At 53.9% G+C, this 16,544-nt stretch overlaps 1 protein-coding gene across 14 annotated transcripts in view; it reads left to right on the forward strand.

Moving 5' to 3' along the window:
- ATP2B2 (ATPase plasma membrane Ca2+ transporting 2) overlaps window positions 1-16,544 on the forward strand; it is a 385,851-nt gene that overhangs the window by 349,360 nt on the left and 19,947 nt on the right. For all 14 annotated transcript variants that reach the window (XM_058726006.1, XM_058726005.1, XM_058726008.1 and 11 more), the window contains 6 exons: window positions 3,285-3,526; window positions 4,642-4,876; window positions 10,615-10,794; window positions 10,976-11,063; window positions 15,155-15,261; window positions 15,727-15,918. In XM_058726006.1, coding sequence (XP_058581989.1) covers window positions 3,285-3,526; window positions 4,642-4,876; window positions 10,615-10,794; window positions 10,976-11,063; window positions 15,155-15,261; window positions 15,727-15,918 — 1,044 coding nt within the window. The remainder of the gene's footprint in view (window positions 1-3,284; window positions 3,527-4,641; window positions 4,877-10,614; window positions 10,795-10,975; window positions 11,064-15,154; window positions 15,262-15,726; window positions 15,919-16,544) is intronic.

Below are 16,544 nucleotides of genomic sequence, written 5' to 3' on the forward strand. Positions count from 1 at the left end.
ATGGGAAGCTGTACCAAAGGTTCCTTTGTTTCCAGATCAAATCCCACCAAAGAGCCCAGGAGTGGGGAGCCTTCCAAGGCCCGTGGTGCTGGAGACATAGTTCTGCTTGGCGTGGGAGCAGGGAGGGCGTTCTGAGCCTTGTTCCCGCCCAGAGCCCTCAACCACCGCTGAGGACTGTGCCTCCACCTTGTTGCCCTATCCCTCACCATGATCCACTTGAAGAAAAGCGTTGAAAGTGGTTGATTTTTCTCTCAGCTAGAGATCATCTGCTCTAGTCTCTCCATTTTACAGACAGAGAAACTGAGGACAAGAGCTTAAGGCTCTGTCCTTCCTATGAATCCCTAAGTCTCAAGACCACCGCATTATCAATGCCAGTGACTCCACAGCGCTTGGGTGGGCTCCCTAGGCCTGAGCCCTAACTGTGGAAGGGGGAGTTGGCCAGGGCCATGTCCCGTCGCCATCCTGTCCCCTGCACAAGTGGTCCATGCCAGCATCTCCCAGACCCCACCTTCTCCTGTCTGTGAAGATTGTTCGAGCAATATGACAAGGGGCTGGGGCTGAGGATACAGAGTTCCTGGACAACGCTGGTTTGAGACCCATGCAAAGCCACTAATGGCGGTGGCGGGAGGTGGGGGGGGGGGTGCGGTTGGCACAGGCATTTCATAGGTAGATATTCATCTTCTAAATCTCTCTAGGGTTTCAGTTTATCTGTGGTGCCTTTTACCACTCCCAAGCCACCTCCACCTAAGATGCTGCATAGTAATTTTATGCAAGGAAAATGAGCAGTGCACGCACGTGGGTGTGGGTGCAGGTGGATGTGAGTTCACCTCCCATTCCCTCCGGCTAATCCCACCATTAGCCCACGTGGTGGTTTCTTGTTCTTACCTATTAACCTCTCCCACCATTCTGATCTGCATGGAGCCATCCCGCCAACAATAAGTGCCCACTGTGTGCTGGGCTTTATGCTGGTCCTGAGAACCCTGCAGAGAAAAGAATCTGATAACTCATTTATTCAGGGGGAGACAGACCCATGAAGCAATTGTCAAAGACACTGTGATATTTGAGCTGGCCCTTAAAAAGCAAGGAGGAGGGGTGCCTGGGTGGCTGGCTCAGTTGGTTAAGCGCCTGATGTCAGCTCAGGTCATGACCTTGAGGTTCGTGAGTTTCGAGCCCCACATCAGGTTCTGCGCTGATGGTGCGGAGCCTGCTTGGGATTCTCTCTCTCTTCCTCTCCCCCACTTGTGTTTTCTCTTTCTCTATCAAAAATAAATAAATAAATTTAAAGTAAAAAGGGAATGGAGGAGTTTGCCTTGCAGTGGGAGTTTGTGTTCATGCAGCCCAGCACCTGGCAGAGGGCCAGCACCCAGCCGGTGCTGAAGAGTGTGTGTCAGATCAGTGAGTAGAAAGAAGGAAAAGCGGAAGGGACCAGGAGAAGGGAAAAGTAAACTGTGCCTTAGTCATAGAAGGGAATCAATAGAACAGTCAAAAAAAAGAACAAATCAGAACCATAAACACAGGTGCCTCTCAAAGTGCAATTACATGAGCAAACAACTTTTAGAAGAATGTCTACAGTCTCCTTACACACACATACATGCAGTAGGTTAGGCTACATGTAATTGACCATTTTGACTTACAACATAGCAGTTTCAGGGGCGCCTGGGTGGCTCAGTCAGTTAAGCGTCAGACTTCAGCTTGGGTCATGATCTCGTGGTTTGTGGGTTTGAGCCCCGCGTCGGGCTCTGTGCTAACAGCTCAGCCTGGAGCCTGCTTTGGATTCTGTGTCTCCCTCCCTCTCTGCCTCTCTCTCTCTCTCTCAAAACCAAATAAACATTGAAAAAATTAAAAAAAAAAAAAAAAGTGAACAAGCTGTTGACACACACGATAACTTGCCTGGACCTCAAGGAGATTATACTGAGTGAAAAGAAGCCAGTCTTCAAAAGTTACACATACAGTATGGTTGCATTTACAGAACAGGCTTGAAATGACAAAATGATAAAGATAGGGAACAGACTAGTGGCTGCCAGGGCTGGGGGTGGGGGGGGAAGGGAGGTGACTGAAGCTCTAAAAAGGGTGTCACAGGGATCAGATCCTTGTCATGAACTGTGTGTATCTTCATGTATCTTCCTGCTGGCGGTGGTGGGAATCCACACTCAATGCCGTTGCATAGAACTAAACACACACACGTGAGTGCATGTAAAACCGGTGAAGTCTGAGTGAGGTGGGTCTGATTGTATCGGTGTCAGTGTCTTGCTGTGACATTGTACTGTAGTCATACACAGGTGAGCACTAGGGGAAACTGGAGGAAGAGTGTATTTCTTATTGCATGTGAATCTAGAACTATCTCAAAATTTTTAATAAATAAATAAAAATAAAAATTTTAAACACACACAGGGTAATAATAATGCCACATTTGAGAGAGAGGTTCTTTCTGGGAGGAGGGGAGGATTCTGCAGACTGGGAAGGATACACAGGGGGATTCACCTGTATCTGTCATGTTTTCCTTCTCAAAAAGGGAAAATCTGAAGCTAATATGGCCTATTTCTCAGGTTCTACAAAGCTGAATGGTGGGTACACCAGTGTTTCTTTAATTATTCTCTATCCTGCTTTTATGTTTGAAACAGTTCGTGATTTATATATTTTTTAAGTTTATTCATTTATTACTTCTGAGAGAGAGAGCGAGCACACAAGCAGGGGAGGGGCAGAGAGAGAGGGAGACACAGAATCCATAGCAGGCTGCAGGCTCTGAGCCTTCAGCGCAGAGCCTGACTTGGGACTCAAACTCTCAAATGGTAAGATCATGACCTGAGGTGAAGTAGAACACTTACTCGACTGAACCACCCAGGTGCCCCAAAAGAGTTCGTGATTTTTTTTTGAAAATTTTTTTAATGTTTATTTATTACTGAGAGACAGAGAGACACAGAGAGTGAGCAGAGGATCGGTAGAGAGAGGAGACACAGAATCTGAAGCAACTCCCGGCTCTGAGCTGTCAGCACAGAGCCCGACGCAGGGCTCAAACTCACAAACCGTGAGATCATGACCTGAGCCGAAGTCGGTCGCCTAACCAACTGAGCCACCCTGGTGCCCCTGAGTTCATGATTTTTAAAACACAGATCTTGCTTAACTCCTTTCATCCAGAGCCAGGATTGGGTCTTGGATGGAGAGGGCTGAGGGTGTGGGTGGTGGGAAGGGGGCACACAGGGCTCTCTGAGAAGGGGAGGGGGTGGCTCGGCCCCAGGGCCTCAGCAGCAACCCCCTGTGAGCCACCTGGGCCTCTCTCTCTGCAGCCCCCGGAGAAGGAGGGTGCCCTGCCTCGGCAGGTGGGCAACAAGACAGAGTGCGGCCTGCTGGGCTTCGTGCTGGACCTGAAGCAGGATTATGAGCCCGTGCGCACCCAGATGCCAGAGGAGAAGCTGTACAAGGTGTACACCTTCAACTCTGTGCGCAAGTCCATGAGCACAGTCATCAAGCTGCCGGACGAGAGCTTCCGCATGTACAGCAAGGGTGCTTCTGAGATCGTGCTCAAGAAGTAAGCCGTGCGTGGTCGGGGAGGGGTGTGGGGAGCCGGGGACCACCAAGTCATGAAGCACGGGCTGTCCTACAGGCTGGGCCGAAGGGCCATCTGGCACTCAGAGGTGTGGGGAGGGCCCTGCCCAACGTCCCACAGCAGGACCACCTCCAGGGTCCCTCGCCCACTGCTTTTCTCCCCGTTTCCTCTTATAAATGTCTGCAGAGAGCCCTCCCCATCCTCCTCCCTACATCACTGGATCATCAGGAAGGGCTCCCCATCATCAGTGTTTAAATCTCCCTCATTTTACTTCCTTTAGCATAAAGTGATTTTCATCATGACCTAGTCTACTCTAGCTCCACGCTGGAATCACCCCAGGGAGCTTTAAAAAAAAAAAAAAGAAAAAATAGGGCGCCTGGGTGGCTTAGTCGGTTGGGTGTCCGACTTCGGCTCAGGTCATGATCTCACGGGCCGTGGGTTCGAGCCCCCCGTCAGGCTCTGTGCTGACAGCTCCAGAGCCTGGAGCCTGCTTCAGATTCTGTGTCTCCCTCTATCTCTGCCCCTCCCCCGCTCAAGCTCTGTCTCTGTCTCTCTCAAAAATAAATAAACATTTAATTAATTAATTAATTTAAAAAAAGAAAAAACATTGATTCCTGAACTCACCCCAGACAAACTGAGTTGGGGTGAACCTCTGGGGCAGGGCTCACACATGGGTATTTATTTATTCAGTGTTTCTCCAAACCATTGTAATGTGCAAGCAAGGTCCAGAACCACTAGCATAACTAAGTTTCCTCCCCTTCAAAAATCACTTTAGTTGTGGAACGATTTTTTCAGATGAAATCTTGTGAATATAAAACAGATCAAAGTAGATGTGCTTTTGCTGAATGGACTGGGGCAAATATTATAAGAAGGCTGCCTGATTTCTTTTTGGCTGGTCTTGATTACATCCCTCCCTGGGGCCCAGGGGCCTGGACCAGCCCTGAAGCATTATGGGAGTTGAACTGGATGGACACTGGATGACCAACCACGGCCAGCTGAGCATCACTGGGGAGGGGGAGGTGAGCTCAAGCTGGTCAGAGGGAGGATCCTTGGGCCCTCAGCTGGACCTTACCCATCTCCCTCCCATCTGCCCCCAGGTGCTGCAAAATCCTCAACGGGGCAGGGGAGCCCCGGGTCTTCCGGCCCCGCGACCGGGATGAGATGGTGAAGAAGGTGATCGAGCCCATGGCCTGTGATGGGCTCCGCACCATCTGTGTGGCCTACCGTGACTTCCCCAGCAGCCCGGAGCCTGACTGGGACAATGAGAATGACATCCTCAATGACCTAACCTGTATCTGTGTGGTGGGCATCGAGGACCCCGTGCGGCCCGAGGTAGGCACCCTACCAGCAGGCTTGGAGAGGCTGGGAATCCAGCCTGCTGCCAACCTGACATAAGTTGCCTCACCTTTTGGAGCCTCGGTTTCCCTATAGCGTCCACAGGTTTTTTCTGCACATACTCCTAAACGTTCGGACTCATGAGACCAGCGTAGGCCACGTTTGGCATTGGTCTGCTCAGGACCCGTGGCAGCGCCCACAGCCGACTGCTGGGGATAGTCCCGGAGCCATCCACCCAAGCACCCAGAAACCTTCCCTTGCCCCCAAAGGACAAGCATGGGGGCTGCCCTGCCTTAGAAGCCTCTTGCCCCACAGGAGCCAGGATCTCCCATCTGAACAGTGAGAGAGTAGGACATTCCCAAGTGAGAGACACATAGCAGGGTTGCTGGTGGCACTGCTTAAAAGTATAAAAGCTCTGACCTGTTGACTCAGCATCTCCCAGTGGGGGCGGGGATGGCTTTTGGTCTATTTGGTTTTTAGGCCAGGTGATTGATACACACAGAGCCAAATTCAAACGGTTCCATAGCACAGAAGGGGTGAAGCAGCCTCCCATGCCACCCCCAGTCCCCTGGTCTCTGCCTCAGTTTCTTGGGTGACCTTCGCAGAGTGTCTATGCCCACAGTTTTTGGCAAGCTCTCCCAGGCCACCGTGAGGCTGGCCGGAGCGGAAGCCTCAGGCTGGACCACCTCTAGGGTCGTACAAACATTTTCAGATTTGTTGGGCAGCTGCCCCTGGAGCACAAACCCTGCCTCCCTCAGTTTTCCCATCTGTCAAGGGGACAAATCACGTTGCCTTCCTCCCTCAAGAAGCGAGACAACGGAAAAGATCGAAACAGACTTGCCCGTCACCCCCCAGACAACACATAGGATGCTCCCTCGGGTACACTTTCCGAGGCTGATCGAAGCCGCTGCAGATAAAGCCATCAGAAGAGCAGCAGTCTGGGATTTGCCGGGTTATCCGGGGGTGTTTGGAGCCCTTGAAGTCACAGACAACGGGTGTCACCAGAAACAACAGATGTTTAAAAGCCTTTATTTAATGAAAACAGGAAGCGCCCATTTCCTGGCTGTTTTTCCTCAGTGAGAAAAATCTTGGATAATTTTAGCAAAGGAAGGGATTTTTTTTTTTTTGAAATTTTACAGCTACTTTATCTATGTGGAAAGTCTATTTCAACCAGATTGGTGCCCTTGTGGCTTGAGTCTTCATCATCTCTGGATCCTCAGTGGCCAGAACAGTTAGATGTTCAGTAGCTATTTGCCAAACAGATGAATCAATAAATACAAGGAAATGCTGGTGCAATTTAAGGAAGCACCCCATTGGGTTGGAGGAACCCAGAGTGGCTTCATGAGGAGAAGGCAACTCACCTGAAAGAGAAGAAACTTTTGACACACAGGTTAAGGGAGAGAGGGTGTTCCAGGCAGAGGGAACAGCATGGACAAATGCAGAGAGGTGTCCAGGAAGGGATGCTAAGTGTTTGGAGTCTAGTGAATACCCCGCTTTGGAGGCTAGGAATAGGAGCCTGGAGCGACATTGTGAAAGGTCTCATGTCCCCATCCAAATCCGTTCACCAGGTCAGGCTTTGAGGGACGTAAGCAGAGAGACCGTTCGTGATGACCCACATTTACGAAGCACCTACCCTGTGCCATGCCCCTCGGTCAGCAGTCCCTGCCCCCCAGAGCCCACAGCCTAATGAAATGCCTGGTAAAAAGACAAGAGTAGTAGACCCAAAACACATGAGAGCCTCGAGCCAGACCAAAGCGCAACACAGACGTCCAGGTACACGGGCCGCCGCCCAGAAAGGAGGTGGAGTATCTCAAGGAGGTCGGAGATGCCCTGGGGTGTTTCTGGAATCCCCCCACATTCTAGGCAGGTCACAGACCTCTAAGGCACCTGGCCCAGAAATCATGGTGAAGCGTCCACACTATCCCACTGCCCCAAACAAATGGCCGCCCCTCCAAGTCCCCGACACCAGCTATGCCCCACCCCCACCGCATCTACATCCACACCCTCTGCACCCCTCCCCCTCTCCCAGAGCAGGAAGAACAAGCAAGGAAGACCATGGTCAGGCGTGTTGCCAGGCTCCCCACCACCACCACCAGCATGGCTGGCTCCATGCTTGGTACTGTTTACCCCTGTCATGGCATCGTCCAGCCTTGCTGAGGGGTGTAGACTATCATCCCCATTTTACAGATGAGGATGCCAACGCTCAGGGGGAACCCCAGGGCAAAGCCCAGCCCAGCCTTTTGGTCCCTGAGCCCTCTCTCCAAGAGGGAGAGAAGCCTCCACCATACAGAGGAAAGCGCGGGGGCCATAAAAATGAGCTGCCTCTTTTTTCTCCCTGAGCCAGCTTGTTTTGGGGAGCCCCAGAGGGTGAGGATTCCATGCAGGCAGATTGCAGCTCCCGAGACAGCCTAAAAAGTATTAGTCTTTCTAAAACACAGTGCCAGTCACCTCATCACTAGTTCAGAACTTACCACGGTTCCCAGGCCTGAAGGAGCAAGCCCCTGATTCCAGCACCTTCTGACCTCGAGCCTTTCTCCAGCTTCATGGCCACCGGCTCCTGCCCCACAGCCTCAGCCCCTCCAGATCACCTGCCACACCTTCCTCCAGCACCCTTCCCACCTTCTGTGCCAGTGTCTCTCATGGGACAGAACCCTGTGGCCTGGGCCACAATGAAGTGGTCACCTGTGTAGCCCCAGCCAGGGCACAGTGCCAGGCACCAGAGCCTCAGTTAGTGTTAGCTGAACAGAAGCAACTCGAACATCCCCTCCTCCAGGAAGCTTTCTCGGATTTCTCCTCTGCATCTACTTCCTTCTGAAGTACTGGCACCCTTCTCCTTGCTCCCAGAGCCCGTTGTACGGAGATCTTTACCAAAGACCCTGCCTCCTACAAGGGTACAGCTCTGACCCAGAGCAACTGCTTTCTCATCTGAAAAAAAGAACGATTCTGTGAAAGGATATGATAGACTTGTTCCACTGTGGAGCGTTCAGCCTGGGAGGGAGTGAGCACCCTGTCACCAGAGACCTACAAGCAGAAGCTGGCTGGCCATCTGTTGGGATGCCTAGCAGGAGAGCTAGGCAACGAGGAGAGAGTCAGAGTCATGACCTGAAGTCCCTTCCAACTCCAAGACTTCAAGCGTCTTTAAACCAAACAAAACCTAAACTATTCCTTTGAGGGCAGGAGCCAGATCAGGTGGATGTCCCCGAAAGAGCAGTGGCTCTTTCCGTTCCTCTGAACAGGAGACAGCAGGGGGCTGCAGCCCGGGTTACAGCCATTTTGAGGACATCGATCAATTATGTAAGCAGGATGTTGGACACTCCACGTCCCCACTCCCTCTGGCTCTGTAAAAAGAGGTCACGGTTGCCTATGTGAGCAGCAGCTATGGCACGAGGCAGAGGCCTTGCTCATGTGCCCCCTGCCCAGCCCCAAGTGGGCTCTTCCTCAGGCCCTGGAAATGCACCCAGAGGAGACCCGTGGTCAGCTTACCCTACTCCAGCCCTTGTGACAGGGAGATCACTACCTCTCACCACAGACCTGGTCTCTTATACGATTCTGGTAGCTGGAGGGTGCATTCTCCTGACCTTGGCCGGGACCCTGCCTCTTCATGATGTTCGTTCCCTGCTCTACCACAAAATGGCCATGCTCAGGAGTCTTGATTTTCTCTATAAGCAGCTGGGAGGGAGTGACACCCCAGGCTGAACTCTAGGCAGGTCACTGGAGGTCAGGTAGGGGAGCGACGGAAGACGGGCGAAGCCAGAGGCAGGGAGACTGGGGAGGGGCTGGGCAGTGGCCCCCACTTGGAATGGTGGCGCTCTGTGCTGAGGGAATAGCAGATGCTGTGGACGGGGGTGGACAGAGGCTAGATATTTTCAAGATCAATCCTTGTTTTTAAAATTCCTGAGGGCGGGAAGGGGACCAGCAGGCAGGAGCTGTCCACAGTCAGGTTTTGAAACAATGTTCTGACTCTTTGTATTAGTTGCCATGATGCAGTAGCACAGACTGGGTGGCTCAGACAACAGAACTGGATTCTCTCACGGTTCTGGAGGCTGGAAGTCCAAGATCAAGTGTTGGCAGGGTTGATCTCTTCTGAGGGCCATGAGGGAGAATCTGCTTCATGCCTCCCCCAGCCCCAGCTCGTGGGGGTTTGCTGGCAATCTTTACTGGTCCTTGGCAGCAACACCCCAATCTCTGCCTTTCTCTTTATATGACATTCTCTGCATGTGTGTCTGGGTCCAAATTTCCCCTCTTCATAAAAACTCCAGTCACACTGACTGAGGGCCACCCTACCGGCCTCAACTTAATTACCTCTATAAACACCCAATCTCCAAGTAAGGTCATATTCACAGGCACTGGGGGTTAAGACTTTAACATATCTTTTTTTTTCTTAATGTTTATTTATTTTTGAGAGAGAGGGAGAGAGAGAGAGAGAGAGAGAGAGAGAGAGGAGCGGGGAGGGGCAGAGAGAGAGGGAGACACAGAATCCAAAGCAGGCTCCAGGCTCTGAGCTGTCAGCACAGAGCCTGACATGGGGCTCAAACCCATGGGCTGTGAGATCATGACCTGAGCCGAAGTGGGACACTTAACCGACTGAGCCACCCAGGTGCCCCAAGACTTTAACATATCTTTTTGGAGCAGCCACAGTACAGCCCAAATAATCACCAGACCCTCTCAGCAGCGACTTTGCAGAGCGGGGATGGGAGTGACCTCCCAGACACTATGGGTACGAGATGAGGGGGAGACAGACTCCCTGAATCCAAGCCTGAGATTCTAAAGTGCTTTGGTCTTTTGATACAACCGGACTTTCTGCCCTTGACGTGTCCTCTTCCACTCGAGACTTTGTGCAGCAAATAGCAAATATTACCTTATTATTTTATCATTTGTCACTGCCCATGGGTAAGAATCACTTGTTCAGTTGATCTGTGTTGTGTGTAAAGGGCTGTGGCAGCTCCAGGCTGGTTTCTGCATCCTAATTGCTGGGCAGATAAATCCACAACTCTGTACAGGGGCAGGGACTGGGGGGATGGGGAGAGAGGGGAGGGTGCTGCCACCTGCTGATTGGCTGGGTCTACTCTGGCCTGATTGGCCCAGACATCAGTCTATCATTGCAGTCAGGGCAGGAGGCAGTCCTTACTCTCTCTGGGGAATGTCCTGTTTTACAGGAAGCATAATCATTTGTATGTATCCTAAGCCAGTGTCACATTCTGTAAATAAAATGCTCCCAAGTGCAGTATCCCCCCAACCCCCCCCAAAAAAAATCTAAAAATACACAAACATACTTGTCACTGAATTTGCAGGAACTGTGCATGTGGATAAAGCTGTGCATGTGGATAAAGCACATTCTCATGCAATAGTAGAGTATTCTACTCCCGCCTGGGGCCAGATCTGAGAGGGTGTTATTGGGGTCTTTCTCAAATTCCTTGCCCAAGTCAGGATAGCCAGTGGTTTCATCTCAGGACAGACTATCATGGTGATAGGTGGTAGCTGCCTGAGGCTCTACTGAGAATTCTGAGACCACATCAGGGTTTAATCACAAGATTCTGTGATCAATTAACAATGCCTGCCATGGGCACAGGAAAGGAGGAGATGGCCCATATTCCATGCATGCTATCGGTATCTCATGGTCATCCAGGCTCCTTACGATAGGGCTGCCTGTGAGCAGGGCTCACTCTGGAATCCACGGGGCAGTGAGGGCCTGCCCCAGGTGGTGCTCACTCCCATGGCTCCTGCCCTCCTGCCAGGTCCCAGAAGCCATCCGCAAGTGCCAGCGAGCGGGCATCACAGTCCGCATGGTCACCGGTGACAATATCAACACGGCCCGGGCCATCGCCATCAAGTGTGGCATCATCCATCCTGGGGAGGACTTTCTGTGCCTGGAGGGCAAGGAGTTTAACCGGAGGATCCGCAACGAGAAGGGGGAGGTATGTGCTCAGCACGAAGAGTCCGCAGAGGGATGAGCTAGGATGGGAGACTGGGAGGCATGGGGGCTGCGTGACTGTGCAGAAGCCAGCCAGTGTGCCACTAAGAGCCCAGCGACTTTGGGTGAGTCCCCTCCCTTGTCTAGGCCTCAGCTTCTCTCTCAGACCCCCCATCCCTCTCCAGATTGAACAAGAGCGAATTGATAAGATCTGGCCAAAGCTACGGGTGCTGGCTCGCTCCTCCCCCACGGACAAGCATACCCTCGTCAAAGGTAAGACTTGGGGGAGGCAGTTCTGAGGACAGAACCCCCTCTTCTCCTGGTGCCTGCAGCTTCTTTCCAGGACAGAGGGGCTTTTGCATGGGGCCCCCCACACCCAGCAAAACCCTTGTCTCTCCCCACTGCAGCCCTGGGAGGCCCTCTGAGGGCCACAGTGAGATGGGGAGGTTGTGAATCTTCTCTCTGGGTGCCACTCTTCTAGGAAGCAATGAGACTGGGCATGTGTAGGTCCAAACCTCTTGGCCTGAGGGCCAAGGGGGGCCCAGAGATGTGTTGTATTTGGCTGGTACAGTGCCTTTGTTTATGTTGAATTTGGATGGCTTTATACAAACTCTCCTCTCACTTTTTTTTTAAAAGAGCCCTTTTTTTGAGGGGGGGGGGAGCACAAGTGAGCAAGAGGCAGAGAGAGGGAGGGAGAGAGAGAAAGAGAGAGAGAGAAGCAGGGCTTACCCAAAGTGGGGCTTGTGGGTTTGTTTGTTTTTTTTTTACCATAAGTGGGGCTCATTCTCACCCAATGCAGGGCTCGAAATCACGAACTATGAGATCATGACCTGAACTGAAGTCAGATGCTTAACTGTCTGAGCTACCCAGGCACCCTCCCCTCACATTTGAAGCAGTCCTCACCACTCCTTGTCATCTGACATTCAGCGCACTTCACTTATTTGTGTTCTCAGTCTGGCCCCAGAGTTGTGAGTTTGAGACCCTTGGTCTGCCTGCTCTCTGAGGACCCCAACCAACAACTGTAACCAGGACCCCAGGGGTGGTTTATCCCGGGAATAGCAACCTGAGAAATGAGGCCAAAAGCTAACATCTTTCTCCTTCCTTGTCTCCTTCTGGATACAGGGCATACAATTTGCTGAGCTCATGCAGGTGGCCAGGTTCTGGGCACTTTTACAGTCATGCCTTCCTGGCTTCCCGTCCTGGCTCTGCCACTGACCTGTTCTATAGCCTTGGGCAAGTCCCTCCTCTTCCGGGACTCAATTTTCCCATCTTTAAAATGGCCATAGAAGGGCAGATTTCTGGCTGAGGTCATCCCTAGGGCATCTCAGATTCTCCTCCCAAAATACTACCCAAGGACATTAATGGAGGCAGATGTGGCCCAGGGACAGAAACATAGAACCTCAGAACCACAGATACCAGAGCAGGAGGCCCCTCACCCCATCCCCATTTATTTTTCAATCACTCCTTCATTTACTTATTCATTCTCTTGATAAATGTTTATTGAGGATCTACTAAGTGCGAGGTCCTGCTCTTGGCAGACATGGTCCTTCCCTTTTGGAATTCACGGTCCAGATCCCATCCAGCAGACATTAAATAGCTTTCCTCCCATAGACCTGGAGGCTGCATTGGTGGAAGAGAAGGGTGGTACTGTCTGTTGGCCTCTCACTCAGGCTGGGGATGGGTGTCCCCTAACAGGCCGTCAAAGGTGGGTTGAGACTCCAGGAGAAAGGGCCTGTGTTTCAGGCAGGGAAGAGGACTGCACTGTGAAAGCCCAGAAGATTTCCAGACACTTTGAAGGAGTGGAAAGAAGCTGACCTGACCAGGCAGGGACCTCAAGAGAGAGAGAGGAGCCAGTGAAGGGGGTGCCGGTGTCAGATCGCGTAGGGCCTTGAACGCCAGGCTGCTGACCTGAGCTGTTAGCCCAGGGTTGGGAGCCTTTGGGAGGGCCTTGAGGGGAAAGCATTGTTTTAGAAAGTTCACTCCCCGCTTGTGGGGAGAATAGCCTGGAAGCAGAGGGACCACCGAAGCTGTCCATCTGTGAGAGGTGATGCCAGGACCAGGGTGGTGACAGCACAGGTGGAGCTGGAAGGCAACGGGTCAGAGACCTGCTTGGGTGGCAGAAGGATATGGGCCCAGCAGCTGTTCGGATGTAGTGGAGGTCTGACAGAGGGGAGGGGTCCCATATTCCCTCTGTCTGTACCTGTTTGAGAGCCGGCAATGTGTCAGCATGGCCCCTGGGTTTTGGATGGGCAGCTGGATGTGAGGAGTCACAAGGGACACGTTTGAGAGCAGAGTGTCATGTGCAGTTTAGGGCTGGCTGAGCTGGAGGCCCTGTGACATCCAAGTGGGGCGTCCAGAAGACAGCTGGCCATCCATGCAGTCAGGACTCAGGAGAAAGATTAAGGCACAGGTGGAGCGTGCCAAGTGGGGAGAGCTAACTGAACCCAGGAATCTCCCATGTGAGCGATGGGCAGAGGCCGAGAGACCGAGAAGAGGCCGCCAGAGTGGTAGGAGGACAGCCAGGAGCGGTGGGGTCTAGGAAGACAAGGAAGGGAGCCTGCTGAGGAGGAAGGTACAGTCCATGGCATGAATGGCACTGAGAGGTCCAGAGAGACAGAACAGGGGTGTGGCCACAGGAGATGGCCACAGGAAGGCCCTTTGTGACCATACACGGTGGGGACATGTTAGTGGGGTGGTGGGGCCATGCCAGCGCTAGAGGTGGAGGAATGGGGTGTGAGAGGAGGTGTCCTCCCAGCTCCCCCTCTATTGGGACCAGTGGGAGGGCTGGGGCAAAGCTGGTACCAGCCTGAGGGGCCACAGAGGAAAACTTGGCCCCCTTCCTGCTCTAGAGGAGCACGTAGGCAGGCTGAGGGAACCAACGGGAACAAAGTCCTCAAATGCCCAGTAGACAGAGACTGGAGGCCGAGTCTTGGGGGGTGACTCAGGGACAGCCACCAGCTGGGGGGAGCAGCCCAGGATGACTCCCAGAGCACGTGGCCTTGGAGCTGGGCCTTGAAGAGGGTGGAACTCGGATATTTGCAAAGAGCTGGGGGAGTGTTGGGAGGCTACGAAGTCTCCCAAGTCAAGAATCCATTCCCTCATTCCATAGGCTGCTGCTGTTTGCCAGGCACAGGAAGGGGGAGACACATATGGGAGCTACAGTGATCTGATTAGGGCAGGCGAGGGTCCTCAGGGAGTCACAAAGGTTTCCCGGGGGAAGTGGCTTCTGAGCTGAGACCACAGGTGGGTGACAGCACAGCTGCCGAGGGAACAGCCCATGTAGACAGGGGCAAGGAAGCCAGCTTTGCAGACCGAGAGCCATTCCTATGGCTGGAGCACAGATTGGGGGCGGCCTGAGGCAAGAGAAGAGGAGATTGGAGAAGGGGGCGAGGCCTGACCACAGGGAACTTCAAATTTTCAGAGGGAGCTAAGAACATGGATGTCACCCCGAGGCCAGGGTGGGCAGTGAGAGAATGACTCTCAGTTGGAGGGAGGGGACAGGTCTGTCCCAGGGCTTAGAGAGAGCCCCTGGCACTGCTGTGCAGATTGGAGGGGCAGCCTGGGGTTAGGGAGAGGGCAGGGGGATGCTGGTGGCAGAGGGAACGGGGCAGAGAGAAGTGGAATATTTCACCTGGGATCTCAGAGCACAATCTGCAAGCCTTGCCCATGGATGTGAGGTGCGGGACGAGAGAGAGACATGTCAAGAGTGACATTCAAATTTCTGTCCTGTCCGTGGACATGTCCTCTCAAACTCCACGTGGACCCCATGATGACATCTTTCACCCACTCTTCTCCACTGGCCCCAGCTCAGTGACAGAGCCACGTGTCACCTATTTATTCTCTTTCTGAATATTTTATATTTTATTGAGGGTGAATGTCTGGAGAGAGGTCAAGGCCAGAATGGTGGGTCAGGGGTCATCAGCAAATGGCCCAGCCCAGGCCTCCTCAGTAAGTGAGTGACTGGATGGCCCAGGGAGAAGGTGGTAGGACCCCAGCCTCTGGAGAACAGAGGAGCTCCTGGAACACAGGCAGATGGGGAGATGTTCTGGCTGGAGTGGCCACCGAGCCAAGGGCTGCAGAGAGTGCAGAGTGTGCTGGAAAGGCAGTGAGGGCCCAGACCGCAGAGGGCCGCAAGCCCGCAGGGGGCTAAGGTGCCCGACATGCCCTGCAGGTGCTGGCAGCTGTAGGCAAGCCTGGAGCTGGGAAGAGCCAGGATGGGGGGGGCAGGGAGGGGCATGGCTGGGGCCAAAGAGGAAGCTGTGCCCAGCCCAGGGCCCTCCCAACAATCAGGCTGGTCCTGGCTGCCCTGGCCCCGTGGAGCGTCTATCCCAGGGCCCTGATTACACTCCTGCCCCACCCCACAGGTATCATCGACAGCACACACACGGAGCAGCGACAGGTGGTGGCCGTGACAGGGGATGGCACCAACGACGGGCCTGCGCTCAAGAAGGCTGACGTGGGCTTCGCCATGGTAAGGGCAGCTCACAGCGGGCCCAGGGTGGTGCCTGGTAGGAGCTCATAGGCAGGGGGTGTGGGCAGCACGGCCTCCAGCTGACTGTGCGGGACCCCCAGTTCACACTCAGCTCACCCACCATGCACCTCATGTGCCCAGTGCTCTCAGGGCTGTCTGGCCCCCCGCCACGGTCTTCCTGGAAGGGTAGAAGGAGGCTCCCTGCAATGGGTGTGGAGGGGGAGGCGTTGGTGGTGGGGATAGGCCAGGGAGAGGCTTCCTGAAGGCAGAGAGCTGGCCTCAGGGGGCTGGGTCTGTGAGAAGTACAGGCACACACACCCCACGTGGTCCCGGCCATGCAGTTGGGAGTGTGCATGTGAGGGATGTTGTAGGACTGAGGATGTGTAGGGGAGGAGGATGGTGCTGCTTGAACTGCTCACCGTCCCCGCAGCTGCCCCACCCAGGCTCCTGTCCGTGTCCCCACAGGGCATCGCAGGCACGGATGTGGCCAAGGAGGCCTCGGACATCATCCTGACGGATGACAACTTCAGCAGCATCGTCAAGGCAGTGATGTGGGGCCGCAACGTCTATGATAGCATCTCCAAATTCCTGCAGTTCCAACTAACAGTCAACGTAGTGGCTGTGATTGTGGCCTTCACAGGCGCCTGCATCACGCAGGTGGGTCCTCCAGGGGGGCGGGCAGGGCGGGGCATGCCAAAGCCTGGGGGAGCCCCTGCCAAGGGCCAGGAGCTGCATCGCAGACCTCAGGTGCAGGCACCAGCCCGAGGAAATGAGGCTCAGCAAGGTCGGGGGCTGGCCCAAGGTCATCTGGCAAATGAGAGATGTCAAGCCTCACCCCCATGACGACCCAAGCCAGGCACAGGCCCGGTCCTTGCTCCAGGAGGCAGTAGAGATCATCCCTGAAGGAAGGCAGAGCCCCCAAAGGGCCAGAGGGAGGCAGGGCGGGGCAGGACCCAAGGGGTATCAGGCAACCGGCTGGAGACAAGGAACCGGCAGGGTCCTGGGGGCCTCAGTTCTGGCAGGAGTGTGACAGGAGAGGCCTGTTTGCCTGGGGCCCTGAGGACAGGTTGGGGCTCTTGGTCATGGAGAGGCAGCTGTCCATCAGAATCACTATCTGGGTCAGGGGCAGCCCCATCCCCTGAGCTTCGGGGAAGCCAGCCAGCAGGCCTGCATGTCTACAGCCTCACTGTTTCCTCCCCCAGCCCCATGAGGTGGGAACTGTGATGATGCCCATTTTACAGAGGCAGAAACTGAGGCTCAGAGGATGGACCAGTCAGGAACCT

This window comes from Neofelis nebulosa, chromosome 4 (genome assembly GCF_028018385.1).
Source record: "Neofelis nebulosa isolate mNeoNeb1 chromosome 4, mNeoNeb1.pri, whole genome shotgun sequence".
NCBI lineage: Eukaryota > Metazoa > Chordata > Mammalia > Carnivora > Felidae > Neofelis > Neofelis nebulosa.